Raw genomic sequence first — 27,207 nt, 5'->3', positions numbered from 1 at the left:
TAGCGACTACACCAAACCACTGCAACCCACCCTTACTGCTGCTCAAAATAGTGTGACTAATAAAATCCGTTGCATCTGTATCTGGAAATAAATGGAATACTACAGGCTTCACCGTGTCAATCCCTACGATAGCAAGATGGTAATTTAATTTATTGCATTAACACATGCGTTCAATTAAATACATTGAAACACTATTTAAATGTCAATTTATACGGTGAAAGGACTGGACACTGCAATTCCCCACCCTACTCAGACTCATTTGGCACGACGTCACACGGAGCAGGTCTTTCTGCAGTTTGCATCGTAGTGAAATGTGCTATTTTGTCAATGACCCTGCCAGAGAAAGAGGGGAACCCAAATCTCCCAATACATAATCCAATACACGTTTTTCCCCAAAAAAAAAATGTCACGCTGCAGCTCCACTGTGCTTCAACACCCCAAATAAATGAGGCAAACCAACCACAAAAGAGGGGTTAAAATTAGTTTTATTATTATTTGATAGAGCAGGAAAAAAAAAAAGAAAAAAAAAATCCCAAAAAAAACAAACATTTCTCATACATTGTTTTCCATTCGTGCTGCACTGCATTTAGCGACGCGTCGACCCCAAACAAACGGAATGGTGATATTCTTGCCAAGCGGCGGCAGCAGGCAGTCGTCAGGACAGCACAGAGTTACATCAAGCAGGGCACAGAAAGATGGGCTCGTTCGTTTTCTTGCTCATTTTTGCCTCAATACGATGCAGACTACTTTTTCTTTTTGCCAGACGGGAATGTACAGACGACCTGGAATATTTCTGATGCTACGCTGACGCAGATATGAAATTTTCAATTGAAATTTTTTACTTTGCGCGTGTCCATCAGCAATCGTCGTACTGCAGCATCCTACACGAAAGACGGCCTTGCAGTGAAAATACCCCCAAAACAGAGGGACACATTTCCACTGATGCCTATTAAAATAATGCAGTGTACCATCTTTTAGTATGGCATCCGTTAAAAATCTGAGAGTATAAGAATATAGTCTGGATACAGGACACAAATCCATATGACACTGCGTTAGGTCACATCGAGGAGTGAGGCAAAAGGGCAGCAAGACACTGGGTTTACAATCAGAGATGACACTGATGTTTGAATGTGAATCAGATAATGGAGAGATACAACAGAATGGGGGGGGGGGGTCAACCAATTATCAATGTGTGGATTATCATCATTATTCTTTAAACCTATGGTTTGAAAAACACCACAAGCTTTATTAACTAAAACTCAACCGATTGATATTTCAATGTCTTTAAATAAGTGAGATTTTCCAAGAGGCCGAATAAATGGAAAGCACACTTGATGCAACCGGACTACCACCCGGTGACTGGAAGTGAGAGGAAAATAACACATGATTGTTAAATAACTCATATCCATGAGCAATGAATTTAGCGGTTTACTGTGGGACACTTTGAACTTCTGTAGCTTCTCCTGTGCTACTGCAACCTGATAAAAATGCACGATCGATAGCTCATGTGAAAGGCAGTTAGCTCAAATTCAATGACCCGACAGAAATCCCACACACACCTTCTTAATGGTAAAGACTATGAAGTTCATGTCATTTTGTTGCGAAAGGGTTATTGTTCCTTTCCTTTTTTTGTTGTTGTTATTGTTGTTGTTGTTTGGTTCATTTTGTCTTTTTTTAAAGTTTTGTTTGTAAAACTACATTCTGAAAGCTGTCCAGCTTCTCTCTGACCAACTGCAGGCTGTGTGGGAGCCACCTGACGGAAAACACATTTTAAGTGGACATCCATTCAAACGTAGGGCATAAGCATGTCTTTACTATCCCTATAAATAAATTCAGAATGTTTGCCTATAGAAGAAAAATAATGCACCACAACCTATGACTAAAAGCAAAAAAAAAAAAAAAAAAAAAACAATGTCAAAAACTCTGACATTCCTTACACCCACTCCGCTTAGCATGAATTCATGTTCATATCCAGAGAGGGTTCAAATAAACTAGAAACCTTCTAGCAGAAGGGATTCCATTTGGGCTCCACTGGTTCTTTGGAAGGTTTATTTTACAATATTTGTTAAGAATAGTCCTCCAAACATATGCTCCCTGTTTTTTTTGTTGTTGTTTTTTTTTACATGAGTCAGTGAAATCTTAATCTTTATTCTTCCTCTTCATCTTAGCAATAACAAAGTATTTAAAAGCAGGCCACAACATGGAACCCAGCAGATGTAAAACCACCTCAACAGTAACATTAGCCTGTGAATTAAGACCTCGACAAGAGGCCACTTCCAAAGTGTCAGGGAGCACAATATTCCAAACACAGTCTATGACTTAGAGAAGAAAAGACAAAATCCTAACATTCAGCCATACAAAATGAATCCAACACACATCGACTTCTCCAGTATGCACGCTGTAGCTTGGAGAGAAGAGGCAGTCTGTGTGCAGATAAAGATCTTTTTTTTCCTTTTTCTTTTTCAACAGTCCTTTTATTTTTTTCTCTTTTATTAATCTTTGCGAAGCTGAAGCAGTCCTTATTTAATGGATGGTCCTCAAAGCTCGACAATCCCTGTGATGAGGTCCTCAGTTAGTTCGGTTAGGGCCCACCATGTGGGCCCAAAGTCTGATTGGCTCACACTGGAGAGGGCAGGACGTAAGGCGGAAATCTTATTGTATACAATAGTGACTATTACTTCTTTCTGCCTAATCCAGAGGCAGGGGAGCAAAGGGAATTTTCTGGCAACTTCCTCTGGGTGAAACTGGGCAAGAAACGGAGAAGGACAGGCATCCTTGCTGGAGAGGTGAAATTGTACATGCCCATGTCAACTCCAACCCTCACAAAAGGTACCCAGAATCTATTTGACATATTCTCTTGTATCCCTGAAGCTGTTACAGCACAACTCCAACTTGGAAAGGTTTCAAATAAGGAAGAAGGTAGCATAAGAAGATGTGGAAGAACACCTCTATCCAACGAGAAAAAAAATGCTTACTCTCCCCAGCAGCCGTTTAGGCCAGACGCAGAGTCCATAGAAAAGATTAGAATGATAATGAGAATGGCTGTTATTGTATTAAGAGGGCTAATAATTATGGTGTCAGTTGGGAGTAAGATTGCATTATTTCCATGTGTTTGCAGCTTGGGAGATAGAACGGGAAGGAATCATGTCCAGCAGATATTCCCGCTGACGCTCAACAGCAGAGGTGGTCTTATGAGCAGCCAAGCCGGGGTTCACATAGGCCATAGTCACACCTGTCAGGAGACAAATATATTACATATATATGATACCAATGCAGTTCAAATCAAATAGATTTGGTGAAGAGCCAAACAGACGGATAGATAATCTGTCTCTAGTCAAGTTAAATATCAAAAGGAGTTAGGGATTAAAAATAAATCAATCAATCCCCATCATGGGTTCTCCTTTATGGATTTTATGTCTAAGCATAAAAACAAGAAAAAGAAATTCACATAAAAAGGTCAAGTCTGGGGTTGGACAGCTAAACTGGGAATCGACCTCAGAAGGAGCAGAAAGTCAGAAAGTGAGAAAATGGGAAGAGCATTCTCTGTCAAATCCAGTCTTTATCTACCTGTGTTTCCACCGCTCTGCTTCCTCCAGGCCACCATGTTGGCCTGGTTACTGCTGCTGCCAGCACTGACCTTTGCCCCGTGCTGCAGTGAGCGAGCTGCAGCATGTTTATCTGCCCTACTGCCCAGCGCAGATGCAGCCACCGCATTCTGCAGCTGAGAGGAGGTAAAAGAGTGGGCCATACCGCGGGAACCCACAGACTGGATGCTGTGTGACAGCTGGCTCTATACAGAGAAACAAGATGATGATGCAGATGGAAATTACTAATCAGAAAACGCTGAGGCCATTATATGAAAATGTGTTTCGATGTGCAATGCATTTCCGTGCTAACCTGCTTAATGTGGTGTGCAGACATTGGTCTGTGCTGCATGGCAGCACGGACCTGCTTGTACTGCTGGGACACCAGCATCTCACTCTTGGACATTGAGGGAGAGGACGACATGCTTTTAGAGCCAGTCAAAGCTGAGGAGGAAGAGGAGGCTGCCTGCTGGAGAATACGCTGCTCTATCTCCTGCTCCTGTTGCAGGGCCTTCACGAAGGCTGCCTTCAGACGATTGGTGTGCTCAGCCTTCAGGGCTTTCTTCTGATTGGACGACATGCATTGGTCACAGAGGATGGTCCCAGCCTTTTCCTTTCTCCAGCGGGATGTAAAGTCCGTCTTACACTGGGCACAGGTGTATGGCTCTTTGGGAATGGAGCTGGTAATTGCAGCACCTGGGCTCAGATTACCTATGTGGTGGGTAGCAGACGTGTTAAAGTGTATTCATACTTTTACAGTCAGTAATTAGCTATACTGCAACATCTCTGAACGAGCTGCAGAAGTGAAAACATTTACCCACCCCTGCCATGCATCTCCAAAAGTTTTTGCACCACCTCCTCCAAACCCAACAAGTAGATGAACTCATTATTAGCTGCAGAAGGCAAGAAGTTGAACTCAGGAGCGGGAGGTTTGGGTGGAGGAATCTCCAGCAGTGTCTTCTCCAGCTGTTTACGCAGTGCCAGTTTAGCAGCTGCCTGTCTGCAGGCTGGAGAATCATTGATACTGGAGTTGGGTGATGCTGAAGAGCCTTTTAGGCTAGTTGGTGAAGCCTAAATGCACACAAACAGAATTTAAACCATGTTAGAAGCAACAAGAGGACTTAATCTTCAGAGAAAACTTTCAGGTAATCTTTGCAACCAACATGGAAGGTTCTATGCACGAGTGGGGAATGATGGCTTGTCCACTATGTCCTCACCTGAGGGATGTTGACCATGACATTGTTGTTGGCTACATTAGCCACCCGAATGAGCCCCTGCTGAATGATCCTCTGGCCCTGGACCTGGACATTGGGCACAGAAGCCCTGGGAGCCAGCAAGAGTGGAGGCGGGCCTGAGCCACTGTGCTGATGACGCAGACTGGCTATCTGCTGAGGAGTCACTGAGATAGGCTGATCGGTGCAAATGCGCACACACACAGATACAGCCATTACAGAGGAAAACCCATCGAGGGGCACGGAAAGATGGAGAAAAAAAAAACAGAGAAAATGATCATTCAACAAAAAGCACTGTACACAGTAGGTATGACAGTATTACAGCAGTCATTAGTCAGTTCCATTTCCCACCCGGGCACCAACCTGCGCTCCTCTGACCAAGGGTGGCATGACAATATGAGAGTTGTGTTTGGACGTGACGTGTTGCCCACCACGCACCAAAGGAGGGGGGATAACCGTGCCTGAGCTACGACCTGTCACCTGTACACAGAATACGGCCGCCTTATTTAAATGACACTTTACATTTTGTTCAACATTTTAGCAAAAAATGCAGTGAGCTTGATAGAATCCACCTCGATTATGCAGGCATTTCACAATATACAGTAACAGTACGTTTTATATGAATGTATATAAGATGAGGTAAGGAAAGATGGTAACTACCTGAAGGGGTCCTTTGCTGGATGTCATGCTACCTCTCACAAGAGGGGGAGGAGTAGCCACAGAACCAGTCGCCTGGCATTAAGGAAACAGTTTGCACATTAATTACGACTGAGACACAAAAAAAGAAAAGAGCATATATGATCTAAAACTCTGGTATTCACACCAAGGCTGCAGCTCAGGTAGAAAGTCACATATCGACTTGCAACGGCATCATACACATACACACAATATTTTAGCACTTGTCCAGTATTTTTCCTCTTTTAAGGGTCACTGCAAGGGATAATAGTTTTAACTGTGTATGCTTTGATAACGTGTAACCGGGAAATTCTGTGAGATGGTCACTGATGGTCATTGGTTACTCTTAACATAAGGAATAAACACGTTCTCTCGTCTTTACCTTCTGTACAGTGCTCTCCTTCTGGATCTGGCTCTGTCGTAGTTTTTTGAGGAGCACCAGTTTGGCCTCTTGGAGTCTCAGCTCCTCCTTCAGCTGTTTTATGATACGCTCTCTTTCCTCTGGTGAACTCTTCTGCATTAAAAAAAAAAAAAAGAAAAGGAAATTAAAACAACTTTACAGTAAATTACAGTAGCAGTACAAGTTGCAGGTTTTTATTTGGGCTTTTTAGCTGGAGTCAAGAAGGAGAGCAAGGCTTTTTGTTTTAAATGTTCCGAAATGTTGTTTTCCTACCATCAGCTTATCTGTGTCAGTCTTGGTGAAGCAGTGGCCATTCATGAGAGGACTGGATGGCTCGTTGTCTGATAACACAATGACATCATCTGGTGATGGAGGCTGTCGTTCTTTCTTGATGTCACTGAGGGAACATTACAAAAAAAAAAAAAAAACATTCAACAAATCTATTCTATGATTTATTTAGTACGGTGGTCTACAATAGCGCAATCACAATTAAATTGTAGTTTTGTTGTTCACCCAGTAGATGGTGGTATGCGATTATATCACCCTGGCTTTGGCGAGAACGTGTGCCGGGACACACAAGAAGGTGAGAATCAAGAGATCAATAACAGAGTAATGGCGGCAAGGGAAGAGAACAACAAGCCATTATCTCTAGTGAATGGTAGCATCGCCTGCTCTCCCCCTTCAAACAACAAAATCACCTGCAAATTAAGTGAAAGCATCAGCAAAATCAACTGCAATGTTGTTCTTTTTAATTCAAGAAAAGGCTGAAGGCTGATTTGATAAACCATTTGAAAGCTTTTCCAGTCGACTAACGAGAACAAAGCTGACGAGTGGCAAGCAACATACGCATCAATCAGTTGGACAAAAAAGTGGAGGAAGACTCTACTATATCTGCTGGAACAACAGTAGGGACCCTGTAAGGTCTTAGAAGTCTGGGTGGTGAGAAAATATTGGATAGGACGAGCTACGCTAGGGGCTGCGATATGACAGTAGGAGAGAGGTAGAGGTTTGTGTCCCAGTGGCGAGTTACGCGTGCACTTCTGCAGTCGAGTTACATAATTGTTGAGTTTATGTCGACCGAGAGGTGCCAGGACTTCAAGCTCAGACCAAGTTGACCACCCAGACAGGGCCTCATCCCTCCCCTACCTCTGTGGTGAGGCCTAGGGCCTTGCCGGATCGGCACAGCCTGGGCCTCGGCTCTCCCCTCCCTCCCAGCTGCTGACATCAGAGTCACAAGCGGAGCGGAGCAGAGGTCCGCTGGAGACACTGGAGAGGGTGACAGTGAGGGGGAGGGGAATAGATGGCCAGGAGCCAACCTATTGTGTACACTCACTCTCACTCAGTCACCACTTCACACACCCCTCCCCCATCCTTACTTGTTCATCTTTTATTCTCCAACTCACTGACTCGGTTCTTCTTTTTTTCCCTTCCCTCCGCGCACCCCTGTCTCCAGAGTCGTTTCTCTGCCATCCTCTTTTTTTCTCCCCTCAACAGCTGTCTCACCAGCTTTCCTCTACAGGCACCAAGCTCGGTTCAGCGAGGTCAATCATATCACAACATCTTTGATGAACGTATGTAAGAATATCATATCAATATCAACTTTCTCATCTGCTGCCATAAACAAAGTTACACCCTGTAAATGCATTGAACTGCTTCTTCCTGTAAAGAATTTCCCTGATCCCTTTAATTAAATACAGATATAAGAACCCAGCGCTGACCTAATATTGTTGTTCTGAGAAAGATTATTCTCCTCAAGCAAAAGTTGAAGCCTGAGTGGCGGGGGGGCAGCAGATTTCTCCGCCTTCTGTTTACATTCTGCACATACAATGTAATAAAACAAGATCGACAGAGAGAGAGAGAGAGAGAGAGAGAGAGAGAGACTGCAAGTTGCATTATTCAGATTTTAAGACCCTCAGTCTCTTTCACAAAAGCCTAATGGCAACGCAGCACCTTTAGTGACATGGTGCTGCTGCCAATGTAACACACATAAGCTTGGGGTGGTTGCTACAAACTGGTGAGAACAGCTTACACAAGCATCACAACACACACTAGCTGGGTTATGTAAGGTCCAGTGTTTGTGCCTGGCTCGCCTTCCCCCCATCATGGCTTCACACTGACCCCACTATAGGATTGCTGAATCAGTCATCATGAGGTGCAGTGGGATCCAGTGCAATGCAATACCGTCAAGTGCCAATTTCAGCTACCCAGGGCTCTTTAAGGTAATGAAATAGCTTGGCTATAAACAGACAGCGGAACTGACCTAAAGGAGATTTGCTCAAATTGACATATTGCTGCAATGTATACAAAGCATCAAATAGCCTGCAAACTACTTAAAAAGAGAAAGGAGTACTTGTGTCATCTCAAAACACACATTCTGTATTTGTAACCATTATTGGCATCTACTAAGTCAATTCAGTTAGTGTATTGATGTCTGGCATGGGTAAAACTTGGCTTGCGTTCTGTTTCATTCACGGTTTTACAGAGTTGGTGTTCACAGAGTTTCTCCTTTATATAAACAATAAAATAATCACCTTGCAGTGAGACAGCACAAAAACTCAAGCCGAGGGCTCAGCCGGGGCCAAAGGTGACACTTATGTGTAATTATGATGTACCGCAGACAAAGCCTACACACTTGCAGCTGAATCACCCCTCTGTTCCACTTTAACTGCTATCACGTCAGCGTGTGTATTTATTGCTCTACCAAACACACGTCACATGACATCAGGCATTTCTGCGTGGTCATGTGACACACCCACCACCCCTCCTGGCCCCTCCTTCCTCCAACTGCTCCTTCCAACGTGGAAACCATGGCAACGGCCAGTTGGAACCAGTTTGTGACACATAGCCTTCATTTTGTGTGAAGTGTGAGGCAGAGTTCAGGTGCTGCTGTGGGAGAAAATGGAGCCCGGGCCTCAGGAGCCTCAAAGTTTTCAGAATGGGGGCAGGCTGCCGACAACCACACAGCGACTTCCTGTATGACTCCTGTCAGACCACTTGCTGGTGCATATTTAGAGAAAAAACCTGAAACTCCACTAGACGCTGCACAACGCAAAGCAACCCGCTGTGTATGCATGAAATCCAAGGCGTGCAGTACAAGAAATTACACTGTCGCTTACAAATTATCTTTAACATGATCTTTAATGTGCCTCAGTTGTCTTTTCTGCGATTCCTAAGTCAACCTCAGCCAAGCACGTTAACACAGAAAGACATGAGCAAAGTACTTTTAGTTTGAGAGCAGGTTATAATTGTGCATTTTGAAAATCTTGGAACATTTACACGTTTATTATAGACAAAGTTGGCAGACTTAAAAAAACAAGGCCCAGGAGTAGACTGGGAATGTCCCATGATAAAGTGCTTGTTGCATTCCTTTCAGTGTTGATCATAGATTAAAATTCGTAACACTATCATGCAGACTAAATATTATGGTATATTCTTCATGGACAATAAGCTTTAAACTCAGACATAAACACTGACATTGCTTCTACAGCACTTCAATACACAAGAACCGCCTGAGACTAAATCAAACTATGTGGTTGATTTCCTCATCTCACCTTTTGGATGTGCTCATGTCAACAGGTTCATCTCCAGTTTGCACCTCCACTTTGATGGTAGCCTTCACTTCCCCGGCCTTTAGGATGCTGGCTGCTACCTTGACAGCCTGCTCGCTCTTCAACTTGACGCCCTCGGCTTCAGCTCCCACCAGGGCTAACGGGGTCTCGGCTGCATCACCCCTCTCCAGCTTCACCCGTTTACTGTCCATGTCCTCTGGGGACCCAGTGGGAGATACGTGGTCCTTCTCCAGAGCCCGCTTCTGGCTTCGTGTTTGACGCACTGCCTCCTCAGACATGGCTGCTCTCACCCTGGAGATGGTAGCAAAGCAAGCAGTTACTACATAATCCAAAAATGCATTTACAAAGCGCAGAAAAACAAGAAAATAACGAGTTTGACAGTGAAAACTTCCAGAGCAGGCAGCGTAGTACAGGTTACGGTGGCGCACTGTTTCTTTACCAGTAACAATCCCGTCTGATTTAACTTATCTGAGGTAGACACAAAGCAATCAAGTACAGCTCCAGCAAGAAAGAAGTAAATACCTATATGCATTATAAGGTAAACGTTGGGTCAAGGTACACTGACTGAGGTACAAGGAGGACCTGAAATCATATCGGTAAAACTATATCACAGCAGTGCCAGGTCTGAGCTTAAAAGTGGCAGCTGACCACAGAGGCCCAGAGTGTCGAAAGAAACTAAACCCAATCAGCTAACCTGATTCTTAATATCATCACATGCTTTCGGTGGGACTGATTGAGAGCCTTTTGATTTAAATTCTTTTAATCCCATTTCATTTCATTGATTTTCATCAGATTAGATAAAAACTAATTACACAACTCAATCCTGAGTTGAAATGATGTAAAACATAGTTTTAGACGTATTTATAGAAGTGCCTCCAGCAAAAATAAAAGCAAAAGCTTGAACAGTTTTTCTTCAGAGACGTGGCTGACCTTGCAAGCCCAAATTTTGGGTTGCGCCCGTATACTCAACAGTCAAACTGCTGCGGCTCCAACTGTGTCCGTAGACATGGCAGAGGCATATTGGCATTTCCTGTCCTACAACCTGTCCCCCAAAAGCTGGCCCAACCCGTCTCACTTAGTAAAGTAACAGCAGAGGATGAGAGACCCATTTAGATCTTTGGGAAAAACCTTTTACACAGCAGAAAAAACACATTCACACCAAACCACCCGTATAGGTCATGTAGTCACAAAGGAACCGACGCTCACATGCTCACTGGAATTAATATCTGATATGAAATATATTGTATTTGCAAACATTCAAGATAAGTGTTTCATCACAGCTCATGAACATATCTTTAAGAATTTATGACAGGTAAATTACTTCCCTGAAAAAACAGTTCTAACTGGTCTAAGATGGAGCGAAGGCGAACACCTCATCCTTGGAGAAACAAAGTAACATTAAAGGGAAAGAAGGGCAGTTGCAGACATTATCCACATATGGAATAAGGCAGGAAGAAAAAACTATGTCGTCTTCAGACATTCCAAAACAAAGCTATTAGACTCAACACACTGACATGACTTAGTTCAGGCTGTCGAGAGTCGGCACACAATACGATAGCCTGTCATTCATGATTACCTTTAAAGATGTTTGCTGAAACCAACTACACTGAAAGTGTTTTTTAAAAAAAAACAAAAAACAAAAAACATTCTGTCTACTATTCAATAAGACCACAAAGTTTCATTCTTTTCAATTCAGCGACTCACTCAAAGTTAAACAAGGCTCCTATACAATGAGGGGGAAATTAATCCGATTTGAACGTTTTCAACACATTTCTGTATATAACAGACTGATGTAGGTTTCAGATTCAGGTTTGTTAATTCTGCTTTAGATTTTTTTTCCCCAAACGAAGACGGACATAACTTACGAGGGGTCAAATACATTCTAAAGACCAACGTGTAACAGTTATTTGGTCGAGGAAAAAAGCATATACCAAATTATCCAGGTCTAATGGTCAGTATTACTTACAATTGGTCACTGTCTGCTAGGATTTGCCCTGGTAGCACAGCATACAAGTCTGCTGAACACCATAGTATTTAAAGATTGTTAAGGTGAGGAGGGAACTGGAAATACAAGACGCACAGAAACACTTCATGGCCTTCATGAACGATGCCTTTAGATGTTTGTAATACTTAAACCAAACAACATCCAAAATCAAGCAACTTTAATGCAGCAAACAGCTTGTAGAGGCTAAAATGTACCCTGCTCTCGTACACGGCAAGGGCAGATGTGCCCTGTTATACCATCCCTGGACACAAAGACCATCTATCTACCAGATGACAGCTTGGATGTGGGTGTGCATTCTGCACACAGTGCTTCAGAAGCCAAACTTAACCAAGCAGGATTGTAATAATGGCTGCACAGTGCTCTTGCTGCAACGGTGTGGTGGTGAACCATGTCAGTTACAAAATGAGTAATAACTGTACAGTCAGATCTCAATGTTACCAGCGGCTGTTGCAGAGGCTGATAGTTTCAGGCTTGAAGACACATGGCTATCTTTGTCACTCAGGAGATAGATACCATTATGAATCCAGTATATACTGCTCTAAGCAAGGGGTTATATTTATACATGCACCCAATATCATCGTTGCATCACACTTCATCCAACTAAACCCACAGTGAAGGACTATCACTGGTTGATTCAGTAAGACATCAAACAGTCCAAAGATTAGGCAGTGTTGCACAGTGTTGACACTGCTTAAGACGGGGAGGTCTAAGCAGGGGTATTACAGGTCCATGAGCCTCGGTGACAACACACTTTCTGTCCAGGTTGAATTAGTCAAATTCAAAACTAGTATCAGATCACCAGATATGTGTTGCAATGAAATGCAATCAAGATCTATCAAGTCGTACATGTTCCGGTAGTTTCAACGCCCTCTCATCCAGCTACAATATAGAACCAACTCCAATGGGCATAAAAAAAAAAACATGAGGCTGCATTAACCCATCAGCAAGTTGATAAGATCCCAGGAGAGTGAATAGCAGTTCTGTTCAAGGATGAATTTGACAGGGCTGCCCCCAACAAAAACTTTCCTTGTTCATCCTTCTCGATTCAACGCAAATAGTCGATCATTTATTGCACTTTTCCTGTCCCCCACCCCCACACAAATGTCGGCCACGTACAGCGCTTTGATTCAGCCCCACCCCTCACACACAGGTTAGACCCTCCCCTCTTACAAATTTAATCCATGATCACGTACAGAAAAATGCTCGCAAGATCACACCTGCAGCCAACTAGATTTTCCGATCCTTTTAGGATATTTTTTCCCTTTTTCAAAAAAAGTACATACCAAAAAGAATTTAGCAGCACTTGAAACAAAGTTATCCAAATAATCATTTCATTTCTGTGTCGGGCCGACCGTCTTAAGCACGGAGAGGAAGACTCATCACATAAATGATTGTATGGACCGATGCAGCTAATTTAATAAACAAGGAACCAGACAACAGCTGACAACAGCTGGAATGTGAGTGAGAGACGGGAAATTGAAGGTATTCTGTTGCTTCTAATTCAATAACAATGATTGAAAATATAAGTTTACGCAATAAGCTAATGGAAAAGTACCAACGACTCACTTCCCCAGAGTTAACAGACCAACCAAAAATTGTCCGATTAAGATTCTCATTGTTGGCTAAAATTTTGTTGAACTGTTAACTTTTTGCTGACCAGAACTCCTTTTCACTGTATTCCAGCCTCGAAATTACAAACATACTGGCCCTCATTTATCAAGCCGTCGTAGAAAGCATCGTTGATATGAGCGGAGAACTCGTCGTACGCAGAGGCTCAAGTGAGATTTACAGAACATGCGTACCACACCAATCCCATCGTAAGACCGAGCGGCTGTTGATAAATCCGGCGGCTGAAATCCATCGTAATTATTCTAATCACGCCTTCTACAAAAGGGGGTTGAGAGGCCGCACCTCTAGAATTTGCGACATGGATAGACGAAAGGCGGCAAAGAAACGCTGTCAACACTGTTGACAGCTGGGACGGCTGTCAACAGCGTTGGTGATGTAAATCGCAGACCGGACGAGTTATGTATTTTCCCCTACTGTGATGGTCAATAAAATGTAATAAACTCCAGATTAAATGAAATCTAAAATTGAACAATGTTTTACTTTTTCTCCAATAAGATCAGGAAGAAGTGGTCCCATATGAAATTTGCCACCAAAGAAGGTCGCAGCTCTCCGACGCAGCATGTCACAAACAGGGGGGGGAAGCTCCGATCCAGGTTTGGATTTGAGTGCCTTGGAGGAGAGGGTGGCTGGCCTGATCGGAGCTACGTCTTTTTTCCTTGAATAACAGAATGCTTACCAAAAGTCAGAATCGCTGAATAAGTTCCTCTCTCCTCCTGAGCGCTCTTGGCTGTGCAGGCTGGTGGTAGGGATCTCTGGGTATGGGGTCCTCTGGATGTACATCTGGAAATGGCACTCCATTTTTTTTGGGCAATGTATGGAGAACCCCGCATGCAATAATAATATTGCATACCTTTTCGGGCGTATATAGAAGGGTTCCCCCCGCAGCCGAGAGACAGATCCACCTGCCCTTTAGGAGCCCTAACCTCTCCACAGTGGCACGCGTGCGCGTATGCGTTCGGTGTGAGGGTGCGCGGTTGAATAATGAGCCATCACTCTTCCAATTACGGAGTTGTACTTGTTTAATTTATTTAATTTGCGTTTATGTTTATATTTATGTTGAAGTCAAATAAAACATGGGCCTTCTTTGAAGTGATAAGTCTGTAATTTTAACCTAGGGATTTGTTGCGACTCATGAGGCACGCACTAGTGACGCTGCTGTTTATGTATGCTATTGCAGTCACCGCAAGTCAAAATGGAAAAGTGCGTACACGGCTTCAGACCTGTCGTGGCGATTTCATCTTTCCTGCGCTCACGATGGATTTGATAAATGCCAACCTTTGCGCAGAAAAGAACGTACGCACGACCTACGCATGTTTTTCGTCTTACGCAAGTTTGATAAATGAGGGCCACTGTATATGGACAGCCTTTGAAGTCAAATCAAAGTGTCTAAAACACTGACGCCCTATGCTAAACATTTCATGAATGCATACAGACTGCAACCATTTAGTTGCATTTAGTAACCATTGCTAAAGACTATGACTAAAATATTTTATCAAAGGGTATATATCCAAGGGCAATATATCCTCATGTGTTTTAGTCTGAAACACCAAAAAGTAGAGAATGCCGAGTCTGAATGCACCATGTAGCGAGTGAGTTATAGAGCTCGGTGCCTCTTGGGACAGTCTTGAGGCCTAAATTTCTGACAGACATAAGATGAGAACTCAACAGGCGATCTTGTACAAAACGAGCAAAGACCCAATCTTTGAGAGTTACAGCTCACAAAACTTGTAGCCGAGATACCACTGTGAAAGGTAAGACACGTATGGTATATGTTGGTCTTAGTGTGGCACAAAATCTGTGGACTACAACCAATTTGCCAACTTGATTGCAAACTTTAAAACACGAAACACTAAAGAGTAAAAAGCAAAAACTACAGTGGGATAGATGCGTTCATGACCAGTGTTGCCAATTTAGCGACTTTGTCGCTAGATTTAGCGACTTTTGGCCATCTCTGGCGACAAAAAAAATAATCTAGCGACTTTCGGGCTCAATCTGGCTGAATCTAGCGACAATTTAACTGCCCCGCGACACCATACAAGCCGAGACAGAAGCACTGCAGGACGGCGGCAACCCGGCATACCGTCATTTCCTGTCAAAACGGCAGTTTCAAGCTAGCTACAACGAGGGTAGGTTCACTTCCTGTTTTCAAAACAAAAGCACCTTTTTATCGTAATGGCTTTCCCTATGATAAAAGGCAACGGGTATTTTATTTTGTCAAAATAACCGGAAGTGCGTTGCTCACTGCGGCTAGCTTTAGTAGCGCCGAATTCGTCGGAACAAAATTGTAAATAGCCGGTATTTTGGCAGGTTTTTAACACGTTGGGGATCTAAACGACTACTTTCTGGCCTGGAAAGTTTCAAATGTTGCTAAAGTTTACAGAGTTTAGAGCTGAAATCAGCTTCAGGCTGGCTGATTTCGGCACGGGTAGGAGCGAAAATATATAATATGGGCGTGGTTACGTCACTTATGACGTCATGACGCAATCTAGCGACTTCTAGCGACTTTTCAGAGAGCCAATAGCGACTTCTTGTGATTTTTTTTTGGCAACACTGTTCATGACATCGCAGCATGTGGAAGGAAGTAAATCTATTAAATAGCCCTTAGAGGATGCTGAAATCTGATCTACACAGAAAAAAGAGCAGATATTTACTGAATTTCAAGGGCTTTGTTGATATAAATAAAAAAAAAAAAAAATAAAAAAAAAAAAAAAAAAAAAAAAAAGTTTGGCTGTAAAAGTAAAGTAAATTTGGACGTCTGAGTTTAATTTTAAAGGCCCCGTAGCATGTTCTTCTGTTTTCCGGCTTATCTGCAGTGCTAAAACAATGTATTGGCACCTTAATCACCCAAAGAGGTATACAAATGTTTCATGCAGAAGGAACTCAAGTTATCCAGTAGTCTCAAAATCTCTCTCATAGACTTCTTTCAACAGCCGTGGCCAAAATCACGTCATAGCTCCCAATTTTTCTTTGTATGGTCAAACTGTCCGGGGCAGAGTGTTCCCATGAGAACAAGAGCATGCACATCATCCACCGCCGGCATTTTAAAGAGGAAGTTGGTGCGCTGCGCGGAACAAGTAACCCAACCACTGGTTCTCCGAGCCTGGCATAGCTTTTTGGTTTAGGAGACGTTTTCAACGTCGTGTGTTTCGTGGATGCTTGAGCAAGCTGACCTTTTGCAGCTTTCCTAAAGACCAAGCGATATAGTGTCAGTGGATGCAGACAGTCTCAAAAGTCTCAAAAAGGCGCAGTTTGGCACTGAAATTTGAGTTGACGCTGAAAGGTCATGAGCCTGAACCTCAAGCGATAAATGAAACAGTTTGTGCGCGTGTTGTGTCGGAATTAGGCATTTAAAGGTATTTTAGTGCAAACATTGTATTTACACTGATTCACAAGCCATTTAGGGGGATAACAGTACTTTGCATGAACACAGTTGTTGAAACTACCTGCACACATCACCAACCCAACCCACTGCTCCCAACATACGAGTCTCTCTGGATGTCAGCTACTGGTAGATCTCACGCACTAAATAAATGATAAATGTATTAAATTTTAATTCTCTCTCCCTCCTTATGAACAATAATTAACAATCAGACGTGAGCACATTGAGAGCTGGCAGGCATAATTATGAATTTGAATCCCTTTAAATTAAGGTAGAGGTACTGATAAGAGTACAGATAAGTATCAATACCAATAACGAACTCTGGTACTGATACCACCATCAATAAACTCCTAATGCTACACGTCTCTAACTGCAGGCAAGTCTTTCGAATGAAGATTAATTTCTTCTTACAACAAACAACCCAACTACCGAACACAGGAAGGAAAATGAAAAGAGAAAACGAGGGGAGTGGAGGACCAGCCTCTGATTAGCTATCCGTGCCCGTTTGTCTCAGGAGAGACAAGTAGATAGAAGTAGATGCATGGCTCTTTCGTTTCCCCCCAGAAAAATGAGGCTTCAAGGCAGAGCAGATTGTAGCGAGAAATAAAGAACACACGGGCTGTGAATGAAAAAAAAAACAAAAGATCTGCCCAGTAAAAGTGACCTAAAAAACATAAATATGAAAAGGCTTGTAGCAAGCTGCTCGCCTCTTAAAAACAGCCTTGCTCAAATCAAAGCATCTGCATTTCTCTGATAGGGTTGTGTAGTCTACATAAAATATCTACTACCCAAGTGCGCGGGGCAGCAGGATAAGATGCACTCGCTTGAAAGCAAATGGAAAGCAATCTGGGACCTGGACTGACACTACAGGTTTTTACTCTCGGTCGCTCTCCCATTGTGTCCAGCGGCTCACAGAGACCGGATCAATGGCGAAGGCTCATCCCCCTCAGGTAGCATGCTCGCCTCTCATCTCAAGCACTGTAATCATCTCCCCTCTGGGACTGGACACAGCCAGCCAGCCAACACATTAACAGCCATTTAAAAAAAGAAAAAAGAAAAACAGGACTCTCTACTGAGTCCTTAGGGCTCAATACAGGGGGAAAAGAACAAATTTACTGTCCGACGAAGGCAATACAAGTATGGATTTTCATTGCTCACTAACAGACAATAAAACGGCAACTCATCTTTGGGTAACTGAGAGACAATGGCCATTGGTATATTGATTCAATTCCTCAAACTGCCAATTGTCTTACTTCCAATATTTGGCCATGTGATTACCTTAAATTTGACGCAAATGCGTCCAACTCACCACCATAAAGGATTATGTGCGCAGCTGCTTTTGTATCAATTCCAACATTTAACATCATTTTCAGGCAATTAAAGAGTACATTTGTTGCCTTCAGAGATCATCGATAAAAAAAAAAAAATAAATATCCTATGCTGATCTGTGCACCAGGCTAGGAGTGGGGGCAGGGACCCAGCTAAGGAGGTGCCATGGTTGGGGGAGGGAGAAGTGTGCAGAGCGCATGTGGTTAGCCGAGCCATAATCTAACTGTACCCAAGTGAAAAATACTCTTCCTTGTCTTCTCTCTCTCACTTGCTCACTCTCCGTCTTACCCCTCCCTGCCTCACACACAGACACACTCCCTCCTCGGTTGTTCTGCTGTAGGCTCGGCCAGCCCAGAAGTCTGTGTGTGTGCGCGAGTGTGTGTGTGTGCCCCTACTGGTTGTGTCCCGAACGCCAAGGGTTAAGCCCCTGCCATTTTAACGCCACTGACAGATCAGACCATTAGGGTGTTACCTAACAAAATGGAAGCCTTTAACCCTGAATCTGCCAGACCGTGTGTGTGTGTGTGTGTGTGTGTTTGGGTGTGTGTGCGCAAATGAGAGCCAGAGCTACACAGAGTGTATCTATGTGTGCGCATGTCTCCACCTGGATTCTCCCTAAGCAACACGACGACGACAATGCACAAAGTCCAGGAAGTGGAAACATGTACATGATCACATAAAAATTTAGCCACATTCAACCACGTGAGTTTTGTTGGTTGTATTACAGACACACTGTCACTTGTTAATGGAGTCTCATCACATAAAGAACTAAAAAGGGGGGGCATTTACTGTTAAAGTCACATCCAATCTGGATTCTGGTACCGTTGCACATATTTTTTTTTATTTGAATGTATAAAAATCGTCTGTAGTGTTACGCGTGTCTGTTTCAAGCCATTATTAGAACAAAACATCTACTGACTTCCAAATAATATAAAAAAAACAATTAGAAAACTCTGAAACACCTTAACATCCAAAGTAAAGTTCATGAGCCTATAAACACAGACACACACACACACACACACAAAAAAGAAAATCACTGAATACATTCTCAACCATAACTGTTTACAAGCTCTAATAAAAAAATAAAAGAAAATAGCTAAATGTTTTCAAAAGTCCAAGGCAGGGATAATCTCCAATTTCAGCCAAATTGCTTCCAAATGGTTGTCCCGTAACCCTGTAAAACCAGAAGCACATACCCTCGTACAGACTGGAGGGCCAGGACACACGCAGACTGCTATCAGATTACATTTCTCTGAAATGGATGGTAGCAGGAAGTGACCAGAGAAGAGGGAGGGGGGGGGGAACCTTAGAGAGCGAAAAAGAAAGCCGTTTAAAAAGACATTTAACAACCGTGCACAACATCGGCAACCGAAGCCCAACACTTGCTTGGGTCAGTTACCAACTTGCAGCTGCAGCAAATCATCATTTTCAAAGATCTTTATCAGCTAGGGTTAATCTAGTCATTAGACCACAACAAATCAAACATTGTTCAGCAGAGACATGAAAACAAAATTTAGGTAATCACATTCAGACAGCACTTTCAGACAAGAAAACTGAAAGACAAATTTAATAAGACACAAGCTACTTATTAATTACAAAGCAACAAGACGCACATCAGGCTGATATCTTATTCAAATTGCAGAAACTCTCCGATTGAGCAAAAGAGTGCAGTGTATCGGCGACTAAATACTTTCCAAAATGCACGGAGAGGAGAAACTGCACAAGATCACATGAGCCACAACTTTAAGCCTTGTACTGATATGACAGAGAGAAACATCCACAGTCGGAGTCTTCGGCCTTCATATTTTAAAGTAACTTGTGTGGCACGTCAAGAACCCACGGGCCAACATGTCCGATAAAAGTTAGATTTTAAAGAGAGGCAATCATATGCTGGCAACTGTTACAGAAACTAACTAACTTGCATATAAACAAACACAGAGTGGAGATAATGTATTCAGTAGATGTGACCAGTACGTTTTGGTTGAACCTGCACAAAATGAGATTGTTGGCTTAACACTATTGGAAGATGGATTACAAAGACTTCTTTCCACGACCACATCCGACATTACACGTAGTCGTAGCAGTGCATGTTCGTCGTACTGTCTGTGAACCTCACGCAGCAGTGATGTCAAGACCCAAGCATTTGGTCAAATTCTTGTTTACTTCTACTTTCAACATTCTTCTGTGCAGGTGGGAGGAATATAGAGGTGGGACGAAAACAGCAGATGATGTTGACATCGGTTCTTAATGTGCGGCATAGGATTCAAATGAGTGCCTAAACGTGTACATAACCTGGGCTACCACTTGCCAAACTCTGCATCATCGTGCTTCATATTCATTTTCATAGCCGAGCCCACATGCACATGACTTTTATGACAGTCCTTTACTAAAAGTATTCTCTTTTAGGCATCTACACTGCAACAGGGCTTCAGACTAAAGTCCACGTTAGCTCTCGTTTGTGCCACATTTGGTGGCACCGTTTCTATTTTGTGATGGAGCAAAAGAAATATGCAGATATCCTCGATAAAATTCTTCCCCATCTGATATTATAAAATGACGTAGAAATTCGACTTCTACAAAGCAATCAACCAATTTTATACATCTTTTTCCTTTTAAGCATTTTAGTAAGTTAATTCACTCCTTTTCTTCTTGGGTCTGCCACTAACTGCTGAAGTGTGACACAAATAAGCCTAATTGTTATTCTTATTATAGACAGACGATTGAAAACAAACCAGAAACAAACCTCTGGGTTAGAGTAAAACAAGACCAATCCAGCAGTAGCTTGGTTTGCTTTTGGAGAAATTAGGTGTTTTTTTTATTTACATTTATGAAAAGACATTTCCTCTCTCTGCGACGTGACGTGCTGTACGGATCTTTCCGACAGTTCTGCTTTTTCTCTCTCTCGACGCCACAACATTGTGGGAGGAGGAACCACGTTCATCTTTAAAGGGTGTTCTTTGTTTCTGTTGCAAACACTGTTTTACCAGAACCGGCAGCATCACATTCTGAACAAGTCAACGTCATGTTGCTCCTCTGTTAAGCGTATCACAGACAAGTTGCAAAGATTTCATTCTGGCTTGCAAATTTCTCTCTTTTGTTGTTGTGCTTTCGGTTTCACTTGTCTCTTCTGTCCCACTTGCCTTCTTTACTTCATTATGTGGCTTTTTCCTGGTTAAAGGAACATTATTGGAAGTGCAAGTTTTATCGTTGCCTGTGTTACCAAATGTTACTTCGTACCCTTCCAATAACAGGCCTTGCATCAGTCATCGGGGAGATTGTTTGCTATTGTCAACAGGCACTTCCTGTCAATGTGCGCACTCTGGCTGGGTGTTGCACTCTGTGGACAAGACATGAAAGCTGTTGAGTGAAGTGTGGTAACAATTAAAAGCTAATATGCTATCCCTATTTTGAATCTTCAGCATTTTGATGTCAGCTGTTGGAGAAGATTTAAGCACATGAACATCACATGCCAACCGAACACACATCTGACACTGGGAATCTTACTCCCGCTGATATGACAGCAAACTGCCCCATTAGCCGAAAAGCAGAAAGTTCCATCCTCTGTCAAATCAGCCGAACCTCGGTGTGATACCAGAATGAAACCAGTCTGATGCGTAGCCTAACTGCTAACTAGCTTTTATTGCTTGGACCAAAGGAGGCAGCAAAGAGGAAGAGCGAGTCAAAGTTGTAACTTTGCATCAACCGAGTCTGCATTTCCACCTTTATGACACAGAACAGTGTGAGCAACAATGGCTGATTGTGAGTTATCCTGTCACCACTGTTGCATACCTTTGGTGTGTCCCTCTGCAGATTTTTTTTATTTTTTTTGAGGGGAGTATATTTATATTTTTCTTTTCAATAAGTCGACAGAATTTAAAAACAAGAGGATTTACGAATAAACAGAGAGCGAAATAAAAGTAACTTCCGAAGGCAGGAAGTTCCAGGCAGTGACGAACTCACACATACACACACACACACAGAAGCCATGCTGAGAGAGTGAACAATTCCTAAATTATAGATCTTAACTCCACTTTTTGTGACAGTCATGAAAACCATCACGTATGACAAAGCACTAATAAAATAGTGTGGCATGGAATCATCCTGGACAGCATGTCCCATCTTGGACAAAGTCTCCGAGGCCAATCCCGCACTCAGTGTTCAATGTGTAAATGAAAAGGTGCAATTAGTCTCGTGAACATCTGCCATTTCAGGCATTACCAGTCATGCCAGTTGTTGCTTGTGAACCAGTACAAGCAGAACCAAACAGAAGCTTAATATCCATTCATATTGGAGAGTCCCATTTATACCTTGTCAGAAGATGCTTGGGTGCAAGAACTAATATAGCCCGTGCCCTATCCCCAAAATTAAACTTATGCAGTCACATAAGTGACCTCTCAGACAGAGGCAGCTGTTTGGCGAGCACAGAGAGCTGTGAAAGCTCAGGCAGAAGGCACATTACTATGGCTGTTTTTGTGAAAATGAGAGTTAAAAAGAGAGTCAGAACTTGATGCTCTCATTTAATATGAGATAGCTTCCGAGGATTTGACTGTTCTTCCTTGAAATATCACGGAGGAATGGGAATAGACTTTTAATATAGCTAAAAAAACTACCTGTGGCAGCTGAAGGAGTGTTATTTGCTTTTGTCTGATGTGTTTGTCACATTAATAAATCACGACTGTAGGTTTGCCTCTCTCTCTACGTCTATAGTTTTCTGCCTTTCTTTGTCACACTCTCACAAACTACACATATGAAAAAGTCAAATGAAACAATTACAAAACAAGAATCAGCATTAACCTATTACATTTATTTTTTACTATGGTAACTAATGTTAACGGAAACCATTTTTTCCACAACTAATTTGTGACTGTCCATTTATTGAAGGACCATCAAACGCATGCCCAGTTTGAACGAGGGGGCAGTAGTAGAGCATGTTTGTTTGCCTGCAGTAATACTTGAAGAAAAGGTTTGCTACAGTCACAATTTAAACTCATCTCTACAAGTACTGAAACTTGTGCACTCACTTCAGTCAATCCGAGTGGAACTGAACATACTGGCTTCATGTCTGACTCGACACCCTGGTGTCCTAGTAGGTCATACATGATTATATAATCACTCACAGCACAAGTCTGAAGCACAAAGAGTCCCACTAAAGGATGACCATGTACGGGTAGCGATGGGCCTCATATCTTCTGCTTTTCAAAGGAATCCTCTGTTACACCTCTCAATAAAACAGCGCAATCCTGGCAGCCCTATTCCATGGTTTTTGTGAAAAGAAAGAAAGAAAAAGGTATTTTTTCTGCCATCTTTTGGTGTAATTTATGCTCACCAAAAGTCAAAAGAGAAGGCATAGGAGGTGGTGATGGTGAAACTAAGTTTTTTCATATATCGAAATGAAGTTGAGACTAACAATAATGGAAATGAGACCTAAAAAAGCCTTTGTTTGAAATAGCTCATTTTTCCATCGCTGTTACATATCCAGTGTCTGATAAGGTCAAGTTGATCACATTGCTTTAGCTAACACATGACTGATCAAGTCCTACAGGGTAAACAAGAAAAGATTCCATCAGTTAAACATTGGAGTATTTCACTCCTCAGAATCCCAAATCCAAGAGTTAGCCAAGGCCTCCGGGTGGCTACTCATGGCCGATGTCTACTCCTGTCCTCTGGCATCTGGAGCAACAGCTGGTGTAATGTGCCAGAGAGGCAGTTTCCAAAAGAACATAAAAACATTAAGATCACAAAAATTCTCTAGAAATCCGCTTGGATGAAACCCCATAACAAGATCTCGCAACCAAATGATTGAGTACATAAAAACCTAGAGAAAAACTTAACGTTACCACAACGGGCAAAACATTATCCTGAAAATTTAATAAATTCAGAACACAGAGTAATGCCTCCCACAGAACATAAGACCCATTATCTCTTGCTGCAACATCATTCTCTTTTGCATCACCTCTGATAAAAAAATTTAAAAAAACAATGTAACAAACAAAGCTACAAACCTTTAATACAATCTTTTGATGCCACATTGTGGAATAGTCCTTAAAACCTGTACAATGAGGGCTCCTTTATCTGTCATTCATGTTTAACATTGGCGAGCAGGGAGATTTGTGAGATTTATTGGGTTTCCTCCTCATTCATTTAAGTATACAATATATGAAACTAACTCTACTGAAAGGGGGGACTTTTGCTTCCATAGGAAAGGATGATAGGAGAACTATGTTTATTCAATGTCTCATTGTGTTTAGTTGAGGTAGTTACAACAGATGTGATTTCCACTTTAATATCCCCGCGTAAGTCATAAATTCACTGTAAATATTACCAAATAAAACGGGGGACGTACATTCAACTCTACAATTATACATTTAAACGGAACACAACTTTGAACCAAATGCAAAAACTTGCGATCTAAGACTGCAACTTTATGCCATCTGCTCAGCGTTAAAATAAAGCAGCTCAAGTCATAACTCAGCACTACTGGGGAAAAAAAATGTTACAGTAAGGTTAAGGTTAGATTAAATCCCAGACCCACAAATTCCAAATCTAGCATAACCACATATTTAACACCAACGACGAGCAGGTAAACAGGTAACAGCAAAAATAAAAATGAAACATAGATCGTTTGAAAGACGCACAAAGATCTTTATGTTTCAGTTTTAATGCTGCAAAATAAAAGAGGAGCCATGCCTGTCTAGTTACATCACTCTCTGGGGTGTTTTTCATAAGAGGCGCACATCCTCAGGCAACACTAGGACAAATCATAAAATGCAAAGCGACACATGTCCCCCATCACCAGCCAAGGGTGCCAACTGTCTGCTTGATCTAAATAGAGGGCACTTGCTTAGAAGAGAAAGGGATAAACACTGCTGTTTAGATCACAAGGCACACCTGACTTGTTCACTCAAACATGATCTATGGTTCAACACCTGATGCAAGTAGGATGACTGCTTAAAATGATCCTAAGATGCTGATAACCTCTAAAAAAAAACCCAGCAATTATTAATCATTAGGAAGCCACTGATCACTGAGAGGAACAGATGAAAAAAAAACAAAGGAATGCCTCCAAATGTCTGACCTCAATGGGCAATGAACGAAGCAGTGGTTGTAAGGCATGCCCTTAAGAATAGACCGTAAGACATATCGTAACAAAAAGTAAGATGTGAATTTGATCTCAATTGGAGAAACGTTGCTTTTCTGTAACATGCAAAAAGTAGGCGTTTAGATGTCTCTGGCGTGGGCGATCGCACCGAAGCTGTCGTGGACAGACAGACACACACACACCCGGACTGAGGCACAATCGTCCACCATTACGCCTCCATAAAAAGGCTTTTCACGGTTGAGCTAATCTGACAAAGTTCTGAGATCAATGGTTCATAAAGCCACAACTATACCCCTCCACGGTTAAAAGGAACGCGAGGATTAGACATTTCCGGTGACAACAGTAGTTATTAAGTTCATATAAACTTAAGTGACGCAACTTTGCCCAAAAAACAGCCACCTATTTTCAACTAACCCATCAACAACAACAAGCTATCGCATGCTAACGTTAACTTGGCTTGCCAACAACAACCTGTCCATCTGTCCGGCTTCAAATCCAGTGGCTAAGTAAAGCGAGCTACCAGCTCACAAAGATTATGAGCGGTTACAGAGATTACTGGCTGAAACCTGCAACCCATCTCCCTTGAAGTATGATAAAATAAATAATGATATTTAGCTTGGGTGTTTAAACGCATACAAATAGCGATACACGACAGACAATGAAACAGACTCCGTCTCAGGCAGTAGCGAGTATTGCAAGGCTAGCTGAGGGGCAAGCTAAGTTAGCCTGCTAACGCTAACTCGCTGGTCACTCGTATGCAGAAAGACGCTAGATGTATTCGCCAACAATCGAGCGTTAATTACACACATGAAATGACAGTCTTCTTGCAGACTTATTTAGTTTTGTAATGAGTAAATAAACATATTAACATCCATTATATACTACTAATAATACACCCCAAAGTAAGTTTTGCCCGAAAAGTTGTCAATATTACTCTACTTTTGAGGCTTGTTCTTGGCAGTCCGTCCAGGGTAAGTGTATGTGTGTAGCTGAGCGACACACAAATTGTTACCTTGCACGTTAGCTGAGATCAAGCTATGCTAGCTAGCTTAACTTGCGTTAGCTGAGCTAACACCGACACAGAGAAACTTCCGTCGTCGTCATATTTTAATTGAAAATGAAGATATCGGATTAGATTCCGAGATAGTCAAATACTGATACACGAACTTACGGAGTCTAGGAGGAGCTTGATCGAGTTCCCCCGCGATTTTCAGCAGTTTTAATGTCAGTATTTAGCTGGCTTTGGCGTAAAAATCCCGGGGATCCCCTCTCCTCTGTCCGCTGCCACTCCGGTTGCCAGATAATGTAATGAGCCACCACAGGCGGCGTCATGCTGCGTTCATACACACCTCGGAAATATTATGTGCAGACAACATGTACGTGTTCTCACATTCACACTCACACATACACACGCTTATATGTATATGCGTGTATGTATGCGTGCACGTGTGTGGAAATGTGTATATGTGTGTGTGTGTGTGCGCGTGTTTACTATATATTGTACTGTTTTTATTTTACTGTACTGTCCTTACTACTACCAGTTTCTTTAAAGACAACACCTTTATTCCTTTTTCTCGGTAGGCTATCAAATACAATTTATATCACAATCAAAGTAGGACATTGTCCATTTCTATTTTTGCCACCAACAAAGGAAGAATGGTGTCAAGTTCTAAGCTTAGTCTGAGCAGATATACACATCATGATGGATCTAGGCCTGTCGTCTCAAAATCTTATCAAGACCGCAGGGTATACAAGTGTATACAGTATATTGATGTTCTAACATCGATGGAGACAGGAATACCAAACTTTCTGCTTTGATTCCAGTTTTTATCCACTTCAGACTGATGCTACCCTGCATAGGGAGCCTCTGCTAATTTCTGAAGTGCATATTGTCCTCAGGGTGTGGCCATTCAGCCAACATTTGGAGTTAAAAATAAGAGTCAGAAAAAAACTACCAAAGCAACTTCTTTCTCCTCAATAACAGAGAGCCTCTCTTTGTTGTTGCAGTGCTAGTTATACTAACTTGATAGTTATCACCCCTGAATGACAGTTCACTACCAACAGGGACTCAAGCTTGGCAGATAATGGTACAGGCCACTTTTTGCTTTCAAAGGAGCGCTCAAAAGTTTTTTCCAAGGAGCACGAAGCCTGCTTGTCATTTTTCACTCTTTTGAACAAAGTAATTAAACAAGTGCAGAAGTGGGAGCAAAGATCTTTAGTAAATTGGATAGCCACAACCTAGATTCTCATTAACATCTTGACAATTGTCCATTGCCATACTTATTTTAGACTTATTTTACTGATCA

General features: G+C 42.2%; 1 protein-coding gene across 3 annotated transcripts; it reads right to left on the bottom strand.

The window, feature by feature from the left end:
• Positions 1 to 467: 467 nt before the first annotated feature.
• Positions 468 to 26,215, bottom strand: gatad2ab (GATA zinc finger domain containing 2Ab). Of its 3 annotated transcripts, none has more exons than XM_075485098.1 (11): positions 26,073 to 26,215; positions 9,443 to 9,751; positions 6,165 to 6,288; positions 5,874 to 6,005; positions 5,477 to 5,548; positions 5,180 to 5,296; positions 4,802 to 4,993; positions 4,406 to 4,655; positions 3,898 to 4,295; positions 3,568 to 3,790; positions 468 to 3,232 (listed from the first exon to the last, which is right to left on the bottom strand). In XM_075485098.1, exons 2-11 carry the CDS (start codon positions 9,736 to 9,738, stop codon positions 3,099 to 3,101), a joined length of 1,938 nt encoding a protein of 645 aa, XP_075341213.1. In that variant the 5' UTR covers positions 9,739 to 9,751; positions 26,073 to 26,215; the 3' UTR covers positions 468 to 3,098. The 3 variants fall into 3 exon arrangements, with proteins under 3 accessions (XP_075341213.1, XP_075341215.1, XP_075341216.1); XM_075485100.1 differs by lacking the exon at positions 26,073 to 26,215 and adding an exon at positions 25,841 to 25,889; XM_075485101.1 differs by lacking the exon at positions 26,073 to 26,215 and adding an exon at positions 18,999 to 19,049.
• Between the last annotated feature and the right edge of the window lie 992 nt (positions 26,216 to 27,207).

This window comes from Odontesthes bonariensis, chromosome 15 (assembly GCF_027942865.1).
Source record: "Odontesthes bonariensis isolate fOdoBon6 chromosome 15, fOdoBon6.hap1, whole genome shotgun sequence".
NCBI lineage: Eukaryota > Metazoa > Chordata > Actinopteri > Atheriniformes > Atherinopsidae > Odontesthes > Odontesthes bonariensis.
The sequence above is the reverse complement of the archived record's forward strand: the minus strand, read 5'-3'. Positions and strand labels throughout refer to the sequence as shown.